Below are 23,594 nucleotides of genomic sequence, written 5' to 3'. Positions count from 1 at the left end.
TATACAAGATTATATAGCAAGTAAAACAAGAAAACAATAAGCAAAATGGAATCTCTCAAGGCCGAGAGAAGGTTTCGTAGCATGACAAATCAAATGGGCTCCAGTTACCAGCAGTGACAGCTACATGATTTGGATGTTGAGCAGCTTCTGGGTGCAGAGCTGGCAATTGTGTCTCGTGCAAGGTCTGATTCTGAACCATGGCTTGAGAAATGGGCCACAACATCTCCAGAGGAGCAACCTCTTGGCCTGGCAGTGGTGGCAGCCCATAAATATTGGCAGAGTCATGGTCATGATGGGTGTGAATAGGGTGGAAGCCACTAAGATAGACCTGGTTATCCTCACTCAAATGAGTGTCCGGCGGTAATTGAATATGTGATGAATCCAGGCTGGTGTTCGACGTTGAAAGAGTTGATGAAAGCTGGAAAGATGGATGGAATTCACAAGGCAATTCTGGCATTTCAAACCCTGTTGACTTTGGCTCCGGCTTCTGGTTTAGGAAGTTGGCATAAACAAGAGCAAGATCAATATTGGAAGCGGAAGCATCGTGTAGCCCAGAAGAGGTAGTGGCGGAGTCAGCCAAGGCACTTCCACGAGGGTCAGGGTCAGGATCACTGGCCAAACCCTTGGAGGCAAGGCGATCGGTCAATATCCTGAACGACTTGCCTCTCCGGTTCTTCCTGCAGCCTCCGCCGGCGGGCAGTCTTCTTCTACTACTAGTGGTGCTACTTAGCAGTGGGTTTCTTCTAGCACGTGTTCAAGCCCAATATTTATCAACACACTTCACATCATCGTCATCCAAATCCCATTCACTAAGTTTGGCTCTATCCCGCATTGAAATTAATATAACTTAATATGTCTTAAAATCAATAGATTCGTCCTTTATGCATATATTTATTCATTTATTTTAAATTATTCTTCTTTTTTTAAGGGCAAGATGCCTATCATTTTTATTTTAAAAACATTTTAGGATAAAACTTAAGATAGTGTAAATTTCGTTTTGAAAGCCTTTTAGGATAAAACTAAGCATAAAATATAACAAAGAAAACCATTTCAAGGATAAGGACAATAATGTAACGAGTTTTTTCAAGTACCCATCTTATACGTCCCATCTTGTCCTGTCTCTAATAGGATGAGTTTGAGATTCTTTTTAATCCGAGATGAGTTCAAGAGAGGTTTGGGTGTTGTCTTGTCAAAATTATATATAAAATTAATTTTTAAAATTAATTTAATTTTTTTTATTTTTAATATATAGATAATAATAAAATACTTTTTAATAAAATAAGTTAAAAAATTATAATAATTTATTTATTTATAAAATATATTCATTTTAATGTAATTAAAAAATTTAAAAATGATTTAAAAAAATTTTAAAATTTCAAAAAAAGGTTAAATAGGACGAGGTGGGACGGATATGAGAATTTTTCATACCCATCCCGTCTAATTTAATGTTTTAAATAAGACAAGAATGAAAATTATTTTAAATAAATGGGATATAATTGAGATGGAGGTGAATAGTCTCAAACTCACCTGTTGTTATTCCTATTCAAGAAACATATAAAATTCAAATCAAATTGAATTCAAGATATCATGTGATCTTACGTTTGGGCTCTGAAACTAATTTTTCTTATATGGATTATGAAGTGTCTTGGACAATGTCTTATGGTAATTACTTAAAAAAAAATTTAATTTTCCATTAACCACCTTCCAAGTTGGCATGTACGAACTCAATATTGAAGGAAGGCTACCTCCCTAAAGCACTAAAAAGGCACAACCATTAAGCCAAGAAATCAAAATGAACTCAAAATTCAAATCCAACCAGCACTAAATTTGACCGTTAATGCAGAAAATTCCAGAAGCAAACCACCCTAATAACCCACCACCTTTCATTGATAATGTCAAAAATGATTTAAGTTGACTTTAACCCAGAAAGGAGCAATCAGAAGCCTGATATTGATGAGGAGCACAGTAAGTTCCCTGTACCAACGGCTAGTCAACGGAGCTGGCCACAGCTATGGGGAGGGAGTGATCGAAGAAGCGCACACGTCCTCCCCAACACAACTTGTCGGCATCCAATGGAGTTGAGTTAGAGAGAGAAAGTCAAAGGAGTGGGCACGTGCAGATATAATGAGATAGACTTGGTAAAGTTTGTGATTCCTGAGCCTTTCCTAGCCCTTGGAAAAGTCTTCTATCTCATCATACACACTTTCTCAACGTTCCTATTTTCCGTGTTTTGACTTTCTCATGTTTTGAACCTCTCACTCCTATTTATAAAGCTCTCATCCCAGATCCCTCCCATCTTCAAACATCTCAACTATCCTCAACAGCTTCAAGTTCAAATTCAAATTCTACCCTCTGATATTTCTCAAGATTTCTTTTAAACTTGATTCTTGATTCAGCTCATCTTCTGGGTGATGGAAGAAATCGATGTTCCTCCATTTTTCCTCTGCCCGATTTCTTTGGAGATTATGAAAGATCCGGTGACGGTGTCAACGGGTATAACGTACGATCGGGAGAGCATCGAGAAGTGGTTGTTTTCCGGCAAAAATAACACCTGTCCTGCGACGAAACAGGTTCTGTCGGCGGACTCCGATCTGACTCCCAACCACACTCTCCGGCGGCTGATTCAGGCGTGGTGTACTCTCCATGCTTCAAACGGTGTAGAGCGTATTCCGACGCCCAAGATTCCGATCAACAAGATCCAGATCGTGAAGCTTCTCAATGATGCTAAGTCTCCACAGTTGCAGATGAAATGTATCGGAAAACTTCGAGCCCTTGCGGCTGAGAGCGACGCCAACAAGCGGTGCATTGAGTCCGCCGGTGCAGTTGAATTCTTAGCTTCAATAGTGAGCAAAGCCAACTTCACAACATTCGAAGAGGAATCAGATAAAGGGCTAGAGTCCAGGAGCGCGAGCAGTGAAGCTCTAAGCATTCTCCATTATCTCCTACTGTCAGAAGCCGGGCTCAAGAAGCTTGTGGGAAAAAATGGTGAATTTGTGGGTTGCTTGGTACGAGTACTACAACGAGGAAACTACGAGTCCCGAGCTTATGCTGTAATGCTATTGAGTTCGATGCTCCAAGTTGCTGATCCAATACAATTAATCGCCTTGAAACCCGAATTCTTCGTGGAAGCAGTGCAAGTTTTGCAGGATCATATATCTCACCAGGCCACAAAAGCTACACTCAAACTACTAATTGAGGTTTGTCCATGGGGGAGAAACAAGGTCAAAGCAGTGGAAGCCGGCGCAGTTTCGATATTGACAGAGCTTCTTCTCGCTTCTTCAGAAAAAAGGGCTTGTGAGATGATCCTAACGGTGTTGGATCAGCTATGCGGGTGCGCGGAAGGAAGAGCCGAACTGTTGAAGCATGCAGCCGGGATGGCTATAGTGTCAAAGAAGATACTGAGGGTTTCTCACGTGGCAAGTGAACGGGCAGTGAGAATTCTGTATTCCATTTCCAAGTTCTCTGCAACTCCAAGTGTTCTTCAAGAGATGTCGCAGCTGGGTGTTGTGGCGAAATTGTGTTTAGTGCTTCAAGTGGATTGTGGGAGCAGGACCAAGGAGAAAACCAGAGATATCCTCAGATTGCATGCCAGGGCATGGAAGAACTCTCCATGCATACCCACCAATTTGCTTTCTTCATATCCATAGGCCCACCGAGAGAACGTGCAAATTCATTCTTTCTTATTTTCCCCCTTTTGTGTACATAATTAATTGATTGGATGAATACCTTAGAATAGACTCTCTACACGGGCATTAAGCAGTGCCCACTGAAACATTTTATGGCACATAGATTGCTATTTTCAGAAAATTTATGTTCCACACAACATTTCAGAGATCCTCTTGTAGTTGGTTGTTCTTGGTCTCCTTCAACGAATCAATTCTTACAATAGTTGAAAATGTCAAGACAGAGATGAACCTTCCCAAAAGAATATGTCACTGAGGTGGTTTACCAGGTGAAGAAAACTTTGGATTTTAATTAATTTTTAGGCTTTGTCTTGAAATGTGCAGCACATCATCATGCAGGAGCTGGCATTTGGAACACATCCTCAAATTTTCAAGTCCAATATGTACAAGTTTGCTCCTTTGAATTTTCACAGCAATAATTTTTAGATCAAATTTGAAGATCAGCACTGCGGGTCAACCGGGGATTCTAGATCTAATTTTTAACATGACGTTAAGAAAGGGGAGATAGAAGGGTATTCTGTGGACAGCTAGCTTACTCTCTCTCTCTCTCTCTCTCTCTCTCTCTCTCTCTCTATATATATATATATATATATATATATATATATATATATATCTTCAAGTATCGAAGGTGGGATTTAAAAGGATCAATGGCTTCCAATGACTAGATAAAATAAGCATGAAAGCAAGCACAAACAAGCAACCAATAGTTATCTCTCTCTCTCTCTCTCTCTCTCTCTCTCTCTCTCTCTATATATATATATATATATATATCTTCAAGTATCGAAGGTGGGATTTAAAAGGATCAATGGCTTCCAATGACTAGATAAAATAAGCATGAAAGGAAGCACATACAAGCAACCAATAGTTATCTCTCTCTCTCTCTCTCTCTATATATATATATATCTTCAAGTATCGAAGGTGGGATTTAAAAGGATCAATGGCTTCCAATGACTAGATAAAATAAGCATGAAAGCAAGCACATACAAGCAACCAATAGTTATCATTCTTCTCGCTTTTGGTAATTGTACCTAATATGAGATCACAAAACCAGTGCCATTATGCTTTCACGTCACTGCTGAATTACTAATGGCCTAAATTGGAAGGTTTGTTTAGGGGATTGACTTAAGATGTTTTTCTTTAATTGGGGTTGCAACAAATAAAATAAATAGAGACCATCCATTTTTTATGTTCATCTTGCCGTGCTTACCTCTCACCTCCACCATTGGTTCTAGCTAGTCGGACCTGGTCAGAATTATTGGCTCAGTCGCTGCAACCCTGAAACCACTCTTATTGAGCATTGCAGTGATCGGGATTGTAGGCATGTATCTAGAACTTTGTCTCTGATGTGTGGAAGGGCACACAGCTTGCACCTTTCTGTCGGAGAAAGTGAAAAATTGAAAATAAATGGACTGGAGTTGGTCTAACAAAGTGGGGAGCTAGACTTCTGTTGCAGTAAGGCTCGTAGCTTGATATATGGCACCTAATTCCCTTATATAGATAAATTATAGCTTTCTTAATTTATAGTAACTTTGACATTTCATGTCGATTGGGGAAAAATGTTCATGATCACCATATTGTATATATGAATTTTTGTTAATAAAGTAGACACGTTCCAATGTCATGAGCGTCATTGAAGGAATGAGTGATTCCAAATGATATTAAAACCAATTCTTACCATGGTATGAGATTTTGTTTGGCCTAAAAAGGGATGTTTATCTCCTTCGTTTGCATGAGGGGTAATGCGATATCTCACATCAAATAGAGAAAGTTTATAACACTATCCATGTATGAGTTTATCTTAAATGTATTTGAAACCCATGAAAGCTAACGGGGCTCACAGGGAATAACATTTATATGGGACGAAGCTTAACCAAGTAGACGTATTTTAAAGTTGATGAAGATCTATTAGACCCATAATGGATAATATCTACATGGAAGAGAGAAAATTGTTCCAGTTGTTTTACATTTTAAGCATTTTCTAGCGAGTTGTTATGAAATTTGTTACATCCGTATATTCATTTACAAAATAAAAGTAAAAAAAGTGAAGATGTCATCCACCAATAATTGAACTTAGAGAAAAAAAAAAGCACTATTTGGTTTAAATGATGTTTGGTAAATTTATTTAATGACTCGATAACTTAATTTAAATCATTAAATAGATTAAATATGTCTGATAAAATAATTTAATATCATAATTAAAAATTAAAAATAATTTTAAATATTATGTTAAAATAGTTAACTTCTTCTTAACATTTTTTTTTAAACATCATTTACCCACTTCTACTAATAAGAGCATATTTTATAACCATAATTCCATATCCATGACTTCTTTTTTATTATAATTATTTTATGGTTAATTATTTTATATATCTATAATACTTTAAATGTAAATGTTTAACGAATAAATTTATTAATTAAAATTGATTAAAGTAACTATCGTTTAAAATTAATTAGGTAAATATTAGTTTTAACTCATGAAGTTAAATATGTTAATTTGATGATTTAAAATAAATTTTATAAAACTTATCAAATGATAAGTTTTAAATCAATGGTTTATCTTAGAATCAACTTAAGTATAAAACTATATCAAATATCTTCTTAATATTATCCTTAATTTAATTTAATGGAGAAATGAGGTGAGCTTGGTAGCTATAAACCACATTAATTTCCAGGTAAGCAATTGGTGGATTAGATCCATATATACATCCCTTGTTGTACATAGAAATACCAGTGATTCTAAAAATTTATCAGCAAGTTAGCAGTGGTCAACTCAATCGCAACCACTTCGAGGTGGGGTGGGGGGTGGGGCGGCGCGGGCCACTTAGACGTACGTGCCACCAAATTTGAATAAGAAATGGTATGTGCTTAATTATTGGACTAATTCAAAGTTCTGGAGCTAAGTCCACAATTAATTAATTTATTTGTCTTGATCTTAAATGAAATCGGTCCTGTGTTGAACTAATAAACTTTACTGGTTCCCTCCTTTAACTACTACTTTCTAGGAGGATTGAGTCTGCTTATTGTTTATTATAACGCTACACATATAGATTTGGTCTCTTTTCAGTAACCTGGATTTTGAGATGCCTTTGCAGTTGGTCACAAAATTTCACTTTTTGATTATCATAGTGAAGCGAAAATACAGAACTGAAGAAAACAAAAGAAAAAAAATTGAATCTTTGAAAGATAAAATTCAAACAACATATATAGGCAGCTGGTCAAACTGGGGGTGCCCTCTAGATACCATGCTGAGGCTCCTGATTTGCCTACACTAAAACATGCTAAGGCCAAACTGCAAATCACTAGTGAAGCTCTTTGTCTGATCATGGTCATTCTTCTCTTATGAGAAAGGCGATGGCATCTCTTCCAATGCCAATGGCTTCTCTTTCATGGCGCGCACAAGGATACACGTACTACTAGTATAAAAATAGTGCGTAAAAATCCCCCAAGTATTAAACTAATATATTCATGAAGCTTATCTTGATAATAATTTATACTGATCATTAAGCTTCAATTAATTATCCGATTCTATCAGACTTAATAGTTCCTTTGCCCTAGAAGTTTGTCAGCACTGATATGTTTATGAGAAGACAATTTAATTCTTGGATCATGGGTCTGTCTGGGATCATGTGTGATGCCCTGAGTTTTATGTTGGTGATGACTCATAACAAGTCTTTCAATTTTCTAAGCCAAATTTGCTAATCCACATGCCCAGAAATGTCGCCCCACTCAGCATTTTATATATGCTAGCTGCTCCATCTATATGGTTCATAACAAACCAAAACCACTGCATGCAATTCTTAATTTCTTTCCATTTGACACTTCTGAGAAGATGGACCAGATAGTTTATTGGCATCTTTAGCTCTACAATCAGAAAGTTAATTCTATGTCAATAGGGAAACAGGAGAGCCTCGAACTACAGTTACGGAAACTATCTGATAAAAGTATTAAAATCTGCTTGTGTTTTCTTTGATTTCAGTAATGTCTTAATCTACATATCCTTTGGTCTGCAAAATGTTTCTTAACCAAGGAAACAATCTTCTTTGATGAAGGAGATTAATTTAATTCACTTAATTAGTTAGGATCAATGAATTGCTCATTGAGAGCTGGGATTTGAACTTCAGTCCTTCAAGGCACAATCTTTGAAACTCAGGAAGAGAAGGTCTGCTTGTTCTGTACTGGCCTCAAGACTCAACAAAAGTGGGCTTGAGGATCAAATCCCGAAGGCGAGAGCTTTCCAAGGAAATTGTCCCAGAAGAATGGCTGTTAACTCGATGTACATTATGGGCTTATTTCCCCATTGCTTATTCTTTTTGAATAATTAGTAGCTGAACAGAAACAGCACTCCCGCACATTATTCTTCAACCAGTTCCACACTTGATGGTGGCAGCTCTATTTGTATTTGGTCTCAAATCCTCAACCCTAATCCTCTAGTAAAATTAGCAACAGACAATCAGCATATATAGCATAATATATAATTAGGATTATCCCAACATGAAATTGATATTCTGTATCGCTCAGGTTGTACAGGACTAAGGAGATTAGATCATCAATTAGCTCAAACACTCTTTTTTCAATCTCCATTGCCTGAGCAGTTCAACCTTATTTTCACAAACTTGTCCCGCCAAAACCATATATATTATTACTATTATTATTATTATTATTTCTCATGTAGTGAGGCTCTTTGATCCATTACGAAGCACATCATATGATCTGTAAACGAAATCCCAATATGGCACTGTTGGGTACATCTAGTCTCTCCAGAAGTTAAACGTCATGGCTGTTCTTTTAGGATGTATTTATCATTGTGAATTTAGCTATAAAGCATATATTTGTTGACACCTGAAAATTATTTCATTATAAGCTTTCCATTGTATACAAGATTATATAGCAAGTAAAACAAGAAAACAATAAGCAAAATGGAATCTCTCAAGGCCGAGAGAAGGTTTCGTAGCATGACAAATCAAATGGGCTCCAGTTACCAGCAGTGACAGCTACATGATTTGGATGTTGAGCAGCTTCTGGGTGCAGAGCTGGCAATTGTGTTTCGTGCAAGGTCTGATTCTGAACCATGGCTTGAGAAATGGGCCACAACATCTCCGGAGAAGCAACCTCTTGGCCTGGCAGTGGTGGCAGCCCATAAATATTGGCAGAGTCATGGTCATGATGGGTGTGAATAGGGTGGAAGCCACTAAGATAGACCTGGTTATCCTCACTCAAATGAGTGTCCGGCGGTAATTGAATATGTGATGAATCCAGGCTGGTGTTCGACGTTGAAAGAGTTGATGAAAGCTGGAAAGATGGATGGAATTCACAAGGCAATTCTGGCATTTCAAACCCTGTTGACTTTGGCTCCGGCATCTGGTTTAGGAAGTTGGCATAAACAAGAGCAAGATCAATATTGGATGCGGAAGCATCGTGTAGCCCAGAAGAGGTAGTGGCGGAGTCAGCCAAGGCACTTCCACTAGGGTCGGGGTCAGGATCACTGGCCAAACCCTTGGAGGCAAGGCGATCGGTCAATATCCTGAACGACTTGCCTCTCCGGTTCTTCCTGCAGCCTCCGCCGACGGGCACGTTCCGGAGTGATCCGCCCTTGGTCCAATACCGCCTGCAGCCCTTGCAGAAGTAGCGGGGCTGTGTGAGGCTATAGTTGTTGTAGTAGCAAAATTTGGTATTGGAAGAGCCGCAACGGGGACAATTGGGCGATATCTCAACATTAGCCTTCCAAACTCCTCCCTCCATCACATAATTAGTAATATCACATTTCCCCTTGGACAAATCAAGATGCATGCATATATATGTATATGTATGTTCATCAGAACCCTAACCCTGAAATCTCAAAACTCTGGTATTGTTGAGTTTGAGATCAAATATTTATGTGCATATATTTATATATATAGTTTTATATATATTGAAGCCTTGCACATTGTACATTGCACATGAGGGTAGGGTTATTTCCTGGACCGTGAGCGGATGGTGGGTGTCGGTGTTTTCACAAGTGGCGTAATCGCATTGGTGGAGATGAGGGTGGAAGTGGGAGCAAGGGCCTCGGCTCCCACACCACTGGTTTCTTCGTCATGATTTATGAAAATGTGGTGATGGGAATTATACTACCACCAGGCGCTTCCACGTGAACCATATTAGGGTTGGGTGTGTCAAACTACGCAAATTTTGGTAATGAAATTTATTCTGTTTCCTCTAGGGTCTTAAAGACTTTATATTTTATATAGAAATTTATTTCTTAATTTTTAAAAACAAAAAATAAAAATACAACCACACGTGCACCATTATCTTAAAATTTTGCTGCAACATTTTATGCCTCCTAACCACTCACCAAAACCTCTGAGAAACAAAATTAACAGCGATTTTGGCAAGTGGTTGTACAAGAAATTAGAAAAATTTAATAAAGTGGACTTGAATATTGAAATTGATTTCTTTTTACAAACAGTTTTACTAGTGATTCAATGATTACAATGCAAGTTTCTTACTCTGCGACTCATCACGTTACCGTGCTTGTAAAAAGCAAAAATTTCACATTTAAATTTCTTCTTATTATTTTATGAATAAATAATAATAATAATTTTTACATTAAATACAAAACTTCTATAAAAAAAAAATGCAAACTTAATTATTTTCTATATCCTTATAAAATAATTTTAAAAAATAGAACTCTTCATGTCTTTAAAGATTTACTTTTAAAAAATTTTAAATATGCTTATGCTTCCCATTATTCTGCCTAATTTAAGGAAAGTTAAGATCCTATTTGGGAACTGTTTTTGACAATAATTTTTTATTTTTTAAAATAAAAAATATAAAAAATATGTTTGACAATAAAAAACTGTTTTCTGTTCTTAAGAATTTCAAAACACTTTTTAATTATTTTTTTATTGTTTTTTAAGGGTTGTTTTAAGAAATAATTATACAAATATATAGAATGATTAAAAATAAAATACTAGATATAAAAATTATTTTTAAAATATATTTAAAAATATTAAAAACATGTTAAAAATATTTTAAGTTTCCAAATAAACTTTTAGATCCACAAAAATGAATAGTTTTCGAAAACTATTTTTCGAAAACAGTTGTTAAATACACCCCAAATCATGACTTTTCTTTTTACGGTTAGGAGGCTTGGTTCCTCCGAATACATATTTATAATTTTCAAAAGTTGTGTTTTTTGCTAAATGTGTGCTAATATGATCTAATAATAAATTACATCTATATGATCGTCTCTGATCCTGTAATGCAAAATTACTTCTTATAGTTACCGGAGTATGGGTGTTTTTGTTTTCTTAATTTCTTTATTTATTTATTTTAAAAAATTTCGTTTCCCTGGCTCTAAGATCTTATAATAAGAAGAAGAAAAAAAGACACCGCTCTTTCCAACAATAATTTAATTAAAAAAATACTTTGTGTATCGTTTTCCCTGAAGGGGAGAAGGGGAGCAGGGAATGTTGTATATATATATATAAGAAAAGGGTATTTCTCGTATCATGTGCTTCTTGGATCATGAAACTTGGGGGTGGCTTTCATGCCTCGAAAATTGAAGGATTTGTTTTTCTATCTGCCAAAAATCCCGTATCACTTGTCAATCAAGCCATTCCTCTGGGTATAAATAAACATCCTTGTAACTTGTAGGCCACCCAAAATACTCGAGCAATTAACATGGTATAAAAAATCATGGTTTCTGGCTAAAATCCATGATTCATGGACAATTTTTGGAAAACATTTGGCACCATCCACAAAAGGCCTCTCAACAAACAAATTCATTTTACTCGACAAACTCTCCATTCCTCCAAAAGCTTGATATATATTAGAATTCCCAAGTGGCTGCTGCTCACATTAACTACAGTACCGGAGCTAGGTTTGTTTTGAGGTTGTTCAGACACATCACATATGTGAAACAGTAGCAGGAATTCTGCTATCCCTTTTGGCAGCTCATCGGAAACATATATGGCCATCTGGCTGAAACCCTTTCCTACTAATCCAAAAATGAGACTAATTTAACATGCAGCATGGAACTGCTAAAACAATGTTTTCCACATTACATTTGTGGAACAGTGGCAGGTATTCTGCTAGCCCTTTTGGCAGCTCATCGGAAACATATTAGGCCGTCTGTCTGAAACCATTTCCTTCTAATCCAAAAATGAAAGAGAATAATTTAACATGAGGCATGGAAGACTGATAACACAATGTTTTCCATCGATACAAAATATTTATGGACAGGTCATGACCCAATATTGGCTCGCAAAGTGCTGATGCCGATTGGTGATGGCTGTTCTCACAGCATAGGATATTGACTCCAGACAGGGACTGTGAATATTTACTTAGTATCTGCGCAATACTTTACAGGTCTCAGAGGGAGATAAACATCATGAGGGGTATCTTCTTTGTGAGGAGATGAAAACATCCTCGGATTTCTCTATTCATGTTGTTATAGCTGGCCCAACCTTTCCTGATGAAACACAAGAAAAAACAGTGGGACCTGGAATGGACATAAGCACAGCATTAGTTTACAAGGCATAAATCACAAAAGAATCCAGTAAATAAAGCCAATTTTCCAAATCAATGACACAGCACCTCAAACATATAAAATGCAAAGGGCCAAAAAAAAAAAAAAAAAGAAAAAAAAATTACAGAAAAACAAAACTTCATACAACTTGAAACAAGACAAATAAAGCTAACCTTCAGACCAAAGTTTGTCTTCCAAGCAGCCTCTTAGGCTCATTTTTGCGTGTACTTCCAATCTTCCATCACTGTTACACAATAAATGTAACACTACTGTAATAACTTTAGAAGTTGAATAACATACCTGAAGCATTTGCATTAACTTGGGATGTTGCTCTTAGAGCTAGCAAAGTTTATCCCGATCACACAATAAAGACTGTCATTAAGGCAGGAACAATAGTGATTAGAGAGATTCTGGCAGTTTGGATTAAATGCCCCAAAAAATTCAATGGGAGAGGGTATATATGATGTAGTAAAAAACTGAATAGCTTCTGGGTAACTGAAGTACTGTTGTAATGACATCCATGAATCTTGTATCCCCTCGCTGATGTAGAACTTGAGGTTGAACATGTTCAACTTGCTGCTGTTGCGGCACATGTGGAAAGTTTTCCTGCTGTTGCTGTTGATAATAGACATGAAGAGGAGAAACTTGGGGCTGTTGCAACATCTGTAATGGTTGCACTGGCAATTGAATGGATTCTGTACTAAAGGCACCCCTTGCTCTGGTTGTTGTGAAGGTTGAACAGGTGGCCTAAGATGCCATGTCATGCCTCGGATTCTAGAAATAAATCACAATTTAAATCAAAACAAAATTTCTTTCAATTAAGGTTCCAATTCACCAATATAGAAACCAATACTAAAAAACAACATGAGAAAATAAAAATCATTAAGGTCTCTAATCCAAGTTTGTAATAAAAGTCCACAATTTGAACAAGTTTAATCAAAATAAAGTCCAAATACAAATATATATAGTTTAAGAATATATTGTAGACCCTCCATTTTGTCATTTTAGCACATGTCTTTAAGTTCACTTCCAATGATCCATATTAGTCTCTTGGTGGCCCATGGCTACTCATACTACTTACCTTTCTTTTAGTTGTCTTGGAGACTTTGGTTGAGAGATTTATCTAACCCCATTGTGACTTTTAGCAACTCTAATTTAGACTTAGGCTTTTCCTTCCTTTTTAGGATAGCTTTTAGGTGCACTTTTAGGATAACACGCTTAGGTATGTTTAGGTCACTTAGACAATGTCCTGATCACTTAGGTCACTTAGACACTGTCCTAAACCACATTGGCCCATTAAATACCACCTTAGGCCCATCTAGGTTTAGTTAGGCTCATTTAGGTTACTTAGACCCATTTGGACACCTTAGGCCCCTTAAGACTCACTAGGCCCATCTAGCACACTTAGGCCCACTTAGGCCAACTTAGGCACACTTGGACTAGGCACACTTGGCCTATTAGACATTTTTAGTGTTTCTTGCATGATTCGAATAGTCGCATGACTTGCATGGCCCGTATGGCCTTCACAGTTTGTATAGTTTGCGTTTGCTTGGTATCTATTTATTTATTCACTTGACCATTTTATTTTATTTTATTTATTTATATTATTTTACTTTATTCTTTTATATGTTGCAAGATCGCTAACTCTTTTACTTCATTTTATTCTTTTTATTTTTGTTTGTATTGTTTTACAAGAGAATTGGGGCTGTTGATCAACTCTCACGAAGGCACGTGCACTCAAAGAAGGTAAGCAAAATATTTTTGGAGGAAAAAGGGGATTAATGTGGCTGCATACATATGAAAAGAAGAGATCTTACATAGGTGGGAGAGTAAACCTTCCAAAAGAAAAACACACAAAAATGAAAGAAGAGGGAAGAAAGGAGGGGATTTTCCTCCAGCAGGTTTGGGTTTTTGTTGAGGGCTGATATATATACGTAAAAAAGAGGTGTTGGGAAGGGATGATTCTTTGATTGTCTTTGTAGGGAAGAAGGAAAACTGATGATTCATTGGTTTTCGAAGGATTTTAGAGAAGAACGATAGCCGAAAGCCAAGAGATTACAATCGAGATTGACTAGGTATGCTTCTTGTTACACTTTGAACTCTTACTTATATTCAATTCCTCCTTTTGGTCGTTGCCAAGTATTCAATATTTTGTTGATTGCTGTGGATGGAAAGGGCCACAAATTGTTGTGTTGAAATCAGTTCTTTGTCTGTTTGCTATGTTCTTCATTCTGTTAATGCCATTGATTTCATTTGAAAATAATATGCATTTGGGTCTATCCTTGAATTTGATGGTAGAAATCCTGCCCTGTTTATGTTAAAAATTTGTTTTGAATCATTCCCTCATTTTAGCCCATGGATCTGCCCTTGAAATGAGGCTATTTATGTTCATCTTCTGCTCCTCCTTCCCCTGGATTTTTTTTAAAATGTTTTCATCTATACTTTCTGCTCCTTTTTTCACACGGTGTTAGAGTCATTATCTATGTGTTTGAGCATGTATTGGAGAATGACATAGGCTTTGATATGAGAGATAAGCCTGTCTAGTTCTGGAAGGTTTCGTGTTAATGGACCAATGCTCGAATACAGGATAGTTAATTCTAAGATATTACAGCGGGTTGATGAGGAAGATCTGCCAAGGCTTGATGAAAATATGAACCATGTGATCCCTAAAGGCAATAATAAATTGGGAACTTGAATGCTAGGCAATGGTCAAAACACAATTTGATATTCAGGAAAATTGTAGAGAACAAGAACTTTCGTTTTTTTTTTCTCTCAGAACTTGTAGACTACACAACAAGATTTGCCTTCTTGCATTCAATGTTCAATCTGATGGTGTCTATGATGAGCGGTGGTGTAGTAGTTTCTATGTTTAAAAGAACTGGAGAAGTTTATAAATTTTAGCAATGAGGATGAGAAGGCATTCACTAAATCGCAAGCTATGGAAAGTAGGCTTTGTAGAGAGGAAAGAAACTATCCTCAGGAAAGAAATTTTAGGCTCAGCGCAACAACAAATAAACTGCATGCTCGTAGGTACTTGCTCATCCAATTGCTGCTGCAAGTACTCCTTCAACCTAGGGAATCCTCTGAACCACCACCTCCGTCACCCATTGTCATCCATGGCCTCTCAATTCAAACCCGCCATATTTCATAGCTTATCGACCTCAATTCAATCGATTATGCTCATTTCATCCTTGACCAAACCCCTTCTCCCACTGATTTCTCTTGGAACTCCTTTATCAAAGCCAACACCCTCCAAGGCTTTCCACATAATTCCTTGGCTCTCTATTTCTGAGTGCTTCATAACAACGCTAAATCGAGTAATGTTACATACCCTATTGTCCTAAAATCTTGTTCCACCCTTAGTTCGGTGCTTGAAGGTGAACACATTCATGCCCATGTTCTAAGATTGGGTTTTGGATTTGATTTGTTTGTGTGATTCTTCAATAGAGACGTGTTGTAAGTGTTTTTGTCTTGATTTTTCTTGGAATTTTGGGTTGATATGGAGGTTAGAGATGAGGTTTCTTGGAATTCGATCATTTCAGGGTATGTGCACTGAGGGGAGGTTGAGGAGCGTGGGAGTTGTTTGAAGAAATACCAATGAGAAGGAATGTGGTTTGCCCGACTGCAATGATAGATGTGTATGGGAAAGAAAGGGATTTTGTGGAGATGTTGAGTTTATTTCCCGGATGCTTGTTTCGACTTATGAGGTCCAATTCAATGCGGCAACAATGGTGAGTCTACTGTCTGCCTGTTCAACTCTCTATAATTATGGAGTTGGAAGGTTCCTTTTGGCTTCTATCGATGTTAACAAGATCCCTTTGAATGCAATCTTGGTTACTACTCTCATAGACATGTATTCTAAGTGTGGGAATGTGGAGAAAGCTTGGAGAATCTTTGATGGTGTTTCTTGTAAGAAGCTGCCTCCTTGGAACGCCATCATTACTGGATATGTGCAACATGGACTTTTTGAGGAAGCAATTGATTTATATTGTCTCAGGAAAGTAGTTTGTGAAATGTAATGAGATCACACCGGTGAATGTGTTATGCTGGCTTAGGGGCATTGTAACTTGGGAGAGAAGTTCATCTGCACCCGCTAATGTGATTTTTGTCACTGTTGTGGTTGATATGTAAGCAAAACGTGGTAAAATCGATGATACTTGTTTGGTTTTTATCAAGACGAGTGAGAAAGATGTAGCCTCGTGGAATGCCATGATACTGGTACTGGCTTACCATGGTGATGGAAGTGGCTCTTTCTTTAGTGTTTTTTTTTCTCACAGATGGAGAGGACTGGTTTGCAGCCCAATGATGTCACATTCATTGGAGTTTTATCAGCTTGTAACCACTCAAGATTGGTAGAAGAGTGAATGGTTTAGTTTTCTAGTATGGCCGATAAACATGGATTGTCTCCTAAACTTGAGCATTGTGCTTGTATGATGGGTCTCCTTGGCCAGGCTGGGCATGTCGAAGAAGCATATGAATTGGTCCAAAACACGATAATTCCACATGATTCAATAATCTGGGGTACTTTACTAAGTTATGGAATCATCCATCGGAATCTTGGACCGACTGATACAATCAGTGAAACAATAACGACATTGCAGGATCCCAATATGGGTTTATGCATTCTGTTGTTGAACATTTATGCTTCTGCAAGAAGGTGGCAGGAGAGTGGTGCCGTACTTCAATTTGTGCCCTTTCAAAGTGCTGTTGATGAGGCTTTCTGGCATAGATTATCATCCTTGAAACTCAACAAACTGGGCATTGATGATTCCCCAATTTCAATCACCGGTTCCTATGCGCCATGCTCACGTTCTCAAGTATCAAATCATTCAACTCTTCTTGCTGAATCATTGCCTCCTGAACCAAGTGAGCAATCATCAACTCCGCCGATAAGTCGTGGGAATAGGAATAAATGCTCTGTTCTAGGCATCCTTTATAACACAAATACATTGGAGAGTTTCCATGCCCTTGACGAACAAATTTTGCTAAAGGCTGAAAAGTAGAGAAGATTTGGAATGACGTTCATTCTGGAAAAATAGAGGAGGACAGTTCTGTACTCTCATGGTTCCTTCTTGTCTCATTTGCGGATCTAAAAAAAAAGGAGCTTCCATTACTGGTTTGCTTTCCCTGCTTTGGTGCTTGACCCTCCAGCAACCTTGGTTGATTTGAAGCCAGCTTCACAGTGGTTCAACCTAGAAGAGGCAGAGTTAGTGTCAGCAGCCTGTAATGAGTGGCGTAACTCAAGCTCAACAGCTGATGTGCCATTCTTTCTAGTCAATATAGCTTCAAATTCACGTTCTACCATTAGGCATCTCAAAGACTGAGAAGCTTGTCAAGAAGATGACCATAAGTTGTTGTTTGGTTTTTATGACTCATGTCATCTTCCAAAAAATCCCAGTTGGCCTCTTCACAATTTCCTTGTACTTATTTATTCAAGATGGAATATAAAAAAGGTTTAGTTTTTATGTTATCGAGAGAACCGTGGATTCGCGGATCTGGGGTTATCTCTTGTTGGCGAAGCATAGATTTCGGCTCCCAAGAATGGAGGGATGGGCTGCATGTTCCTAATGCGGTGGGATGGGAGCTTAACAGTGGGAAGATTGGTGATGGTAGTAGCCCCAAGGAAAACGATAAATCTGTTGAGGAATTTCTTTTGGCTCCACTTCGTGCACTAGACAAGCTGCCTGTGAATCTCCATGCGCTACAGACTTGCAATGTTGGCAAGTCTGTGAATCATTTATGTAGTCATAAAAATTCTGAAATTAAGAAGAAAGCTAGAAGTTTAGTTGACACATGGAAGAAACCGAGTTGAAGCTGAAATGAACATTGATGATGTAAAATCTGGGTCAAATTGCAGTGTTTCACGGCAAACAAAGGCAGTGTCATATGAATTTTCTCATGCAAGGAACAAGAAAATTGGGGGACCGTCTGAAGCTGGCATGAAGAGCTCCATTGTACAACCACCTGCATCTAGAACTTCTTCAGTTAAGCTTAGTGGTGGGGAAACTGTTGGTAAGTTTGTCTCTGCTTCTCCGGGCTTAACTAAATCGTTGACTGGATCAACAGGTATTAACTCAAAGGATCCAAATTCCAAAATGTTAGTTGATGGTGGAAGCTTAGATGTGCCTCTAACCCCAATCAAGGAGGAGAAAAGCAGTAGTTCTAGTCAGTCTCAGAACAATAGCTAGTCTTGCTCAAGTGACCATGCAAAAGTTGTGGGTTCTTCGTGCAGAGAAGATGTGAGGAGCTCCACTGCGGGGTCATTGAGTGCGAATAAGATATCAAGCAGTTCTTCACGACATCGAAAATCAAGCAATGGTGTCCATGGCTCAGAAAGTCAAAAGAAAACGGGGTTAGGAAAATTTGTTTCCTTAAATAGGAGTTCGACATCTGAAAAGGTGTCACCAGCTGGAGCAATGCATGAAAAAGTGTCCATTGTTCCCCCTTCTGATCATTTAAATAGTTAGCGATTGATTGTCAGGTTGCCAAATACTGGTCATAGTCTTGCTCGAAGTGCCAATGGTGGTTCTTTTGAAGATTCTGCCATTACATTCTCTAGATCTTCGCTTCTACACCTTGAAAAGCATGATCACCATGACAAGAAAGTAAAAGGAAAAGATGATACTTTGTGGGTGAATATGGCATCAAACACAAATGCAGAATTATGCCAGAGTAAAGATGGATTGGCTGGGTCTTATGAAGGTACTGGGTCACTTGCAGTCGTTCTTTGTGATGAATGGCAGAGGGTGAGGGAAGATGGTGAGAGGCCAAAAAAAGTGTAAAAAACTACTGGTTCATCATAAGGGATTACACCGAAGTCAGGAAAATCATATGAGGTTTCTTTCAGCTCCATAAATGCTTTGATTGAAAGTTGTGCCAAGATATCTGAAGCTAGTGCATCTGCATCACCTGGGGATGACATTGCGATGAATCTACTTGCTAGTGTGGCTGTTGGAGAAATATCCAAGTCTAACATTGTCTCTCCATTAAGTTCTCCTGGGAGGAATTCCCCTATACCAGAGGACTCTTGCTTTGGGGATGATGCCAAATTGACTCAGTTGGATGAAGACATTGGTCAAACCCAAAATCAACCTAATGATGGGGTGATTGCTGGTGTTGCTGCTAAGAGGGGAAATTACAATGATTCTTCACGGTTGAAGAATGGTTTACGACATTCGTCTGCCCCTGTTGCTATCGACTTTTCTGGAGACAACAGAGCCTGTGGGAGAAAATAGAGGAGTGTGGTGCTGTAACACCCAAGCATTTTCTCTTAAGGGTAATTTAATTGATTGATTAATTAATTTAATAAAGTGGAAGAGGGGTAAAAGTGTAATTTTACGAATAAATACCCTAGGTATAAATTAGAAATTTTATTCTTTCCCTTCTTTTCTGAATAGAGTTCCTGTTCGTAGAATTCCAGAGAACGTAAGGTTGGAGTCAGATTTCAGGGTTGAAGAACAGATCTCTATAGGTAAGATTCTAACCCCTAGTTTAATATTTTAGATTCATTGATTAATTTCAAACACATTAGATATATTTTTTTTTGGAAAACCCCAAATCTAGATTAGGGTTAGATTATTTTTTAATTCGTTTTAATATCAAATAGTGAAAATTTAATATTTTGATTTTAGCATTGGAATTTGGGAGATCTTAAGTTTTATTAAAAAAAAAAAAATCCTTGGAATATTTCGATTTTAGGTTAGGGTTAATTAAAAAAAAAAAAAAAAAAAAAAGAACGCGTGTGCACAGCACTGGAAGGAAGGAAGGAAGAAAATAAAAATAAAAATGGGGGGCGTATGTGTACTGTGCTACTGGAAGCATGGAACCAAAAAAAAAAAAAAAAAAAAAAAAAAAAAGAAAGGAAAACAAAAGGTGCGTGTGCCAGCCTGCCAAGAAGCCCCTTATATATATATATAATGAATTGGCAAAAAAAAAAAAAAAAAAAAAAAAAAAAAAAAACTTGCTTTTTGGTGTGTACCCGAGAATGAGTAATGGTTAGGTAGCTATTGAATTGGATAATAAAAAAAAAATGATATTTAGTTTTAGATTAACAAATAAGATAATAGTAATAATGGTATTTTTGTAATAAATAGAATAAGAGATTTAGCAATATATATATATATATATATATATATATATATATATATATATATATATAGAATTTTATAATGAAATAAAGTTATAATTTAATTAAATTAGTAATGTGTTATTAGAAACAAATTGAGAATTTATTAGTTTTATTTAAATAAGGAATAGATTAGTTAAATTATAAATAAATAGTAATAATTGTTTCTCTTATGTTATATTAGGTGAAGAGTAGATTATATTTTTCAGAATTATTCTTCTCCCAAGCTTTCAAGGACTTCTTTTGAGGTAAGGGAAGTTAATGTAATATTTATAAAATTAAATTATCTTATATGTTATTTTGAATTGTGGAAAAGAAAATGATATTTTGTTACCATGCATGGATCAAATTGTTTTGCACTAAATGTTATGTTGGAATATTTTGTTTTATTTATGACACAAAATATGGAGATATTATGTTGTGTAAATTTGAATACTTGAACAAAAACATCACTTTAGTTTATTTGGCCCTTGTCAACGGGATATAATAGTTGACTATTCGGCCCTGTCAACGGGATATAATAGTTGACCTTTACATTTCATGGTAGGAATGTAATTGATTTGGACCCCAGCCTCTAGGGGTTTGGTTAGAGGTTACTAGTACTAGTAGTGTTTGGTTCCGTCCACCAGGAACAATTTGAGGCTAGCCACCCATTTGAAAAGTCCCACCTAACTGAGCATTTGATATTTGATAACCAGAGTAATGAAAATTGAATGGATTTGATTGAATCTTATGTGAAAGTGTTTGAATTTGATATGAAAATGGTTAGTTGAATTTTGAATATATTGGCATTTTTGAAACTATGATATTTGAAAAAAAAAAAAATTGATATCTTCTATTTGAAATGAAAATATTTGATCCATGAATTGTATTAATATTCCTTATTGGGCTGTGAGCTCATTCCCAATTGTTGAAAATTTTCAGGTACTCTTAGTTCGGGTGAGGAGTGATGGCTAGGCTGAAGAATGGTTATCATTAGGATTTGACTTAGGATTTTATGTTGGATTTTGTTTAACTGTTAGTTATGTTCATTTGGATCATTTGATATTTGGAAGTTATTTGGAAATTGAATTTTGAGGAATTTAGATTTTTTTCCGTTACTCTGAACAGGTATTTGGTAATTGGTAACATCTAGTTACAATGTGATTGTTCGGGTCAGATTATACTTTAAGCCTTCGGGTTTGAGGTGTGAAATGACCGTCACGCCCTTGGAGTGGGTCTTGGGGCGTGACAGAGTGGTATCAGAGCACTAGGTTTTGACTTGATGGGAATTTGAATTGGTTTAGATTAGGGATAGATGAGTGACGCATTTGTTTAAGTTTTAGTTTCATTTAGTATAAATTCCAATTCTTTCTTTATTTGGAAAATTTTCTAATTGGTTCTTTAGTGACTAATTTAGTTATGCCTTATTATTTTAAGACATCATGCCACCAAGAAGAGCAGCTTCTTCACAAAACAGTCAGGCTAATGACGATGTACCTCCAGTTGAGGGTTTGCCTCCCATGAGTGCAGAAGGGATCTATAGGTATCTTGGGACACTAGCTGGTTAGTTGAACGCCAAGCTCGAGCTGTTGGGACTAATGTTCAGGGAGAGTCTTCATCTTCTAGGGGTAGCTCTTTTGATGACTTCAAGAAATTGGGTCCTCCTTACTTTTCTGGTGCTACAGATCTCACAGAGGCAAAGGCTTGGATCCTTAAGATGGAGAAATTCTTTGGTGTCATAGATTGCTCTGAGGAGCAAAAAGCCTCTTATGTAGCTTTTATGTTAGATAAAGAGGCAGATCATTGGTGGCGTATGACTAGGAGACTTTTGGAGGATCAGGGACCCATAACATGGAGACAATTTAGGGAGGCTTTCTATAAGAAGTATTTTCCCTGACAGTGTTAGGCGGCAAAAGGTGGGAGAGTTTATTCGTTTGGAACAGGGATATATGACTATGGCTCAGTATGAGGCCAAATTTACAGAGTTATCACGTTTTCCCCCACAGTTGATTGCTACAGAGGAGGAAAAGGCATTAAAGTTTCAGGATGAATTGAAGCCTTATTTGAAGAACAAGATATCTATTCTGAAGCTTGGTGTCTATTAAGAGGTTGTTGACAGAGCCCTTATAGCAGAGAAAGATAATGAGGAGCTTCATCAGTATAGAGAACAACAAAGGAAGCGAAATAGGAGTGATGGTGCTCATGGTAATCAAGCACAGCGAAGGTCTACATCAGGAAGAAATCAGAATAAAGGGAAGGCAGCGCAGAATTTAGATGAGGCTTGTCCTACTTGTGGTAAGAAGCATGGGGGTAGGCCATGCTATAGAGAGACTGGAGCTTGCTTTGGTTGTGGGAAGCAGGGACATTTGATCAGAGATTGTCCAGAGAATAGGAAGTTCATCACTGGGAAGCCTAAAGAGGAAAATAAGGAGAATAAACAGAAACCCAAAGCCCAAGGACGGGTGTTTGCTATGACTCATCGAGATGCTCAAGCCACTTCTGATGTGGTGACAGGTACTCTTCGAATCCACACCTTATTTGCTAGAGTCTTGATTGATCCTGGATCAACACACTCTTTTGTTTCAGTATCTTTTGTTGGTTTGTTGGGTTTGCCTGTTGCTAGCATGGACTTTGATTTGATTGTTGCTACTCCTGTGGGAGATTCTGTTGTGGCTAGTAGAATGCTTAGAAATTGTATCGTGATGATTGGTTATAGGGAAATGCTAGTTGATTTAGTACTCCTTGACCTTCAGGATTTTGATGTGATTTTGGGGATGGATTGGTTAGCTTCCTACCATGCCTCTGTTGACCGTTTTGAGAAAAGAGTGACATTTAGTATTCCTGGTCAGCCTAAGTTTAGCTTTGAAGGGAAGCATGTGGACAGACCATTGCGTATGATCTCAGCCTTGCGTGCTAGTAGCTTGCTTAAGAAGGGTTGCCAAGGATTTTTGGCTAGTGTGGTGAGTAATGGAAGTGATTTGAAGTTGGAAGACATACCCATAGTAAGGGAGTATCCTGATGTCTTTCCAGAGGATTTGTCTGGCTTGCCACCAGAGAGAGAGGTGGAGTTCACCATTGATCTGGTACCAGGAACAGGTCCTATGTCTAAGGCCCCATACAGGATGACACCTGTGGAGCTTAAGGAGTTGAAAGTTTAGCTTCAAGAGTTATTAGACAAGGGTTTTATCAGGCCTAGTGTTTCACCTTGGGGAGCTCCTGTTCTATTTGTAAAAAAGAAGGATAGCTCAATGAGACTTTGCATTGACTATAGGGAGTTGAATAAGGTGACAGTGAG

The 23,594-nt window shown here is 37.3% G+C and overlaps 4 protein-coding genes across 4 annotated transcripts; 2 read left to right on the top strand and 2 right to left on the bottom strand.

The window, feature by feature from the left end:
• Positions 1–55: 55 nt before the first annotated feature.
• LOC104880005 (dof zinc finger protein DOF3.5-like) lies at positions 56–2,296 on the bottom strand. Its single transcript, XM_010655015.1, has 2 exons — positions 2,253–2,296; positions 56–743 (listed from the first exon to the last, which is right to left on the bottom strand). Exons 1-2 carry the CDS (start codon positions 2,294–2,296, stop codon positions 56–58), a joined length of 732 nt encoding a protein of 243 aa, XP_010653317.1.
• LOC100266002 (E3 ubiquitin-protein ligase PUB23) lies at positions 2,295–3,886 on the top strand. The gene has a single exon (XM_002265403.5). It carries the CDS (start codon positions 2,412–2,414, stop codon positions 3,645–3,647), a length of 1,236 nt encoding a protein of 411 aa, XP_002265439.2. The 5' UTR covers positions 2,295–2,411; the 3' UTR covers positions 3,648–3,886.
• A 4,723-nt stretch (positions 3,887–8,609) lies between these two features.
• Positions 8,610–9,422, bottom strand: LOC104880004 (dof zinc finger protein DOF3.5). The gene has a single exon (XM_010655014.1). The coding sequence runs from the start codon at positions 9,420–9,422 to the stop codon at positions 8,610–8,612; it is 813 nt and encodes a 270-aa protein (XP_010653316.1).
• Positions 9,423–15,920: 6,498 nt separating this feature from the next.
• On the top strand, positions 15,921–17,195 carry LOC100854913 (pentatricopeptide repeat-containing protein At1g08070, chloroplastic). The gene is made up of 4 exons (XM_019221522.1): positions 15,921–16,182; positions 16,325–16,410; positions 16,470–16,544; positions 16,644–17,195. Exons 1-4 carry the CDS (start codon positions 15,921–15,923, stop codon positions 17,193–17,195), a joined length of 975 nt encoding a protein of 324 aa, XP_019077067.1.
• Positions 17,196–23,594: the final 6,399 nt, after the last annotated feature.

Source organism: Vitis vinifera, chromosome 8 (assembly GCF_030704535.1).
Source record: "Vitis vinifera cultivar Pinot Noir 40024 chromosome 8, ASM3070453v1".
Classification (NCBI taxonomy): Eukaryota; Viridiplantae; Streptophyta; class Magnoliopsida; order Vitales; family Vitaceae; genus Vitis; species Vitis vinifera.
This window is presented reverse-complemented; position numbering and strand designations above follow the sequence as displayed.

Excerpts from the sequence above, each read along its gene's own strand:
- LOC100266002 (XM_002265403.5), top strand. The coding sequence starts at position 2,412 with ATGGAAGAAATCGATGTTCCTCCATTTTTCCTCTGCCCGATTTCTTTG.
- LOC104880004 (XM_010655014.1), bottom strand. The coding sequence starts at position 9,422 with ATGGAGGGAGGAGTTTGGAAGGCTAATGTTGAGATATCGCCCAATTGT.
- LOC104880005 (XM_010655015.1), bottom strand. The coding sequence starts at position 2,296 with ATGGGAGGGATCTGGGATGAGAGCTTTATAAATAGGAGTGAGAG. Across the intron at positions 744-2,252 it reads TTTATAAATAGGAGTGAGAG|AAGAAACCCACTGCTAAGTA; the intron begins GTTCAAAACATG and ends AACACGTGCTAG.
- LOC100854913 (XM_019221522.1), top strand. The coding sequence starts at position 15,921 with ATGGTGAGTCTACTGTCTGCCTGTTCAACTCTCTATAATTATGGAGTT. Across the intron at positions 16,183-16,324 it reads GGAAGCAATTGATTTATATT|CAAAACGTGGTAAAATCGAT; the intron begins GTCTCAGGAAAG and ends TTGATATGTAAG. Across the intron at positions 16,545-16,643 it reads CTTGTAACCACTCAAGATTG|GCTGGGCATGTCGAAGAAGC; the intron begins GTAGAAGAGTGA and ends CTCCTTGGCCAG.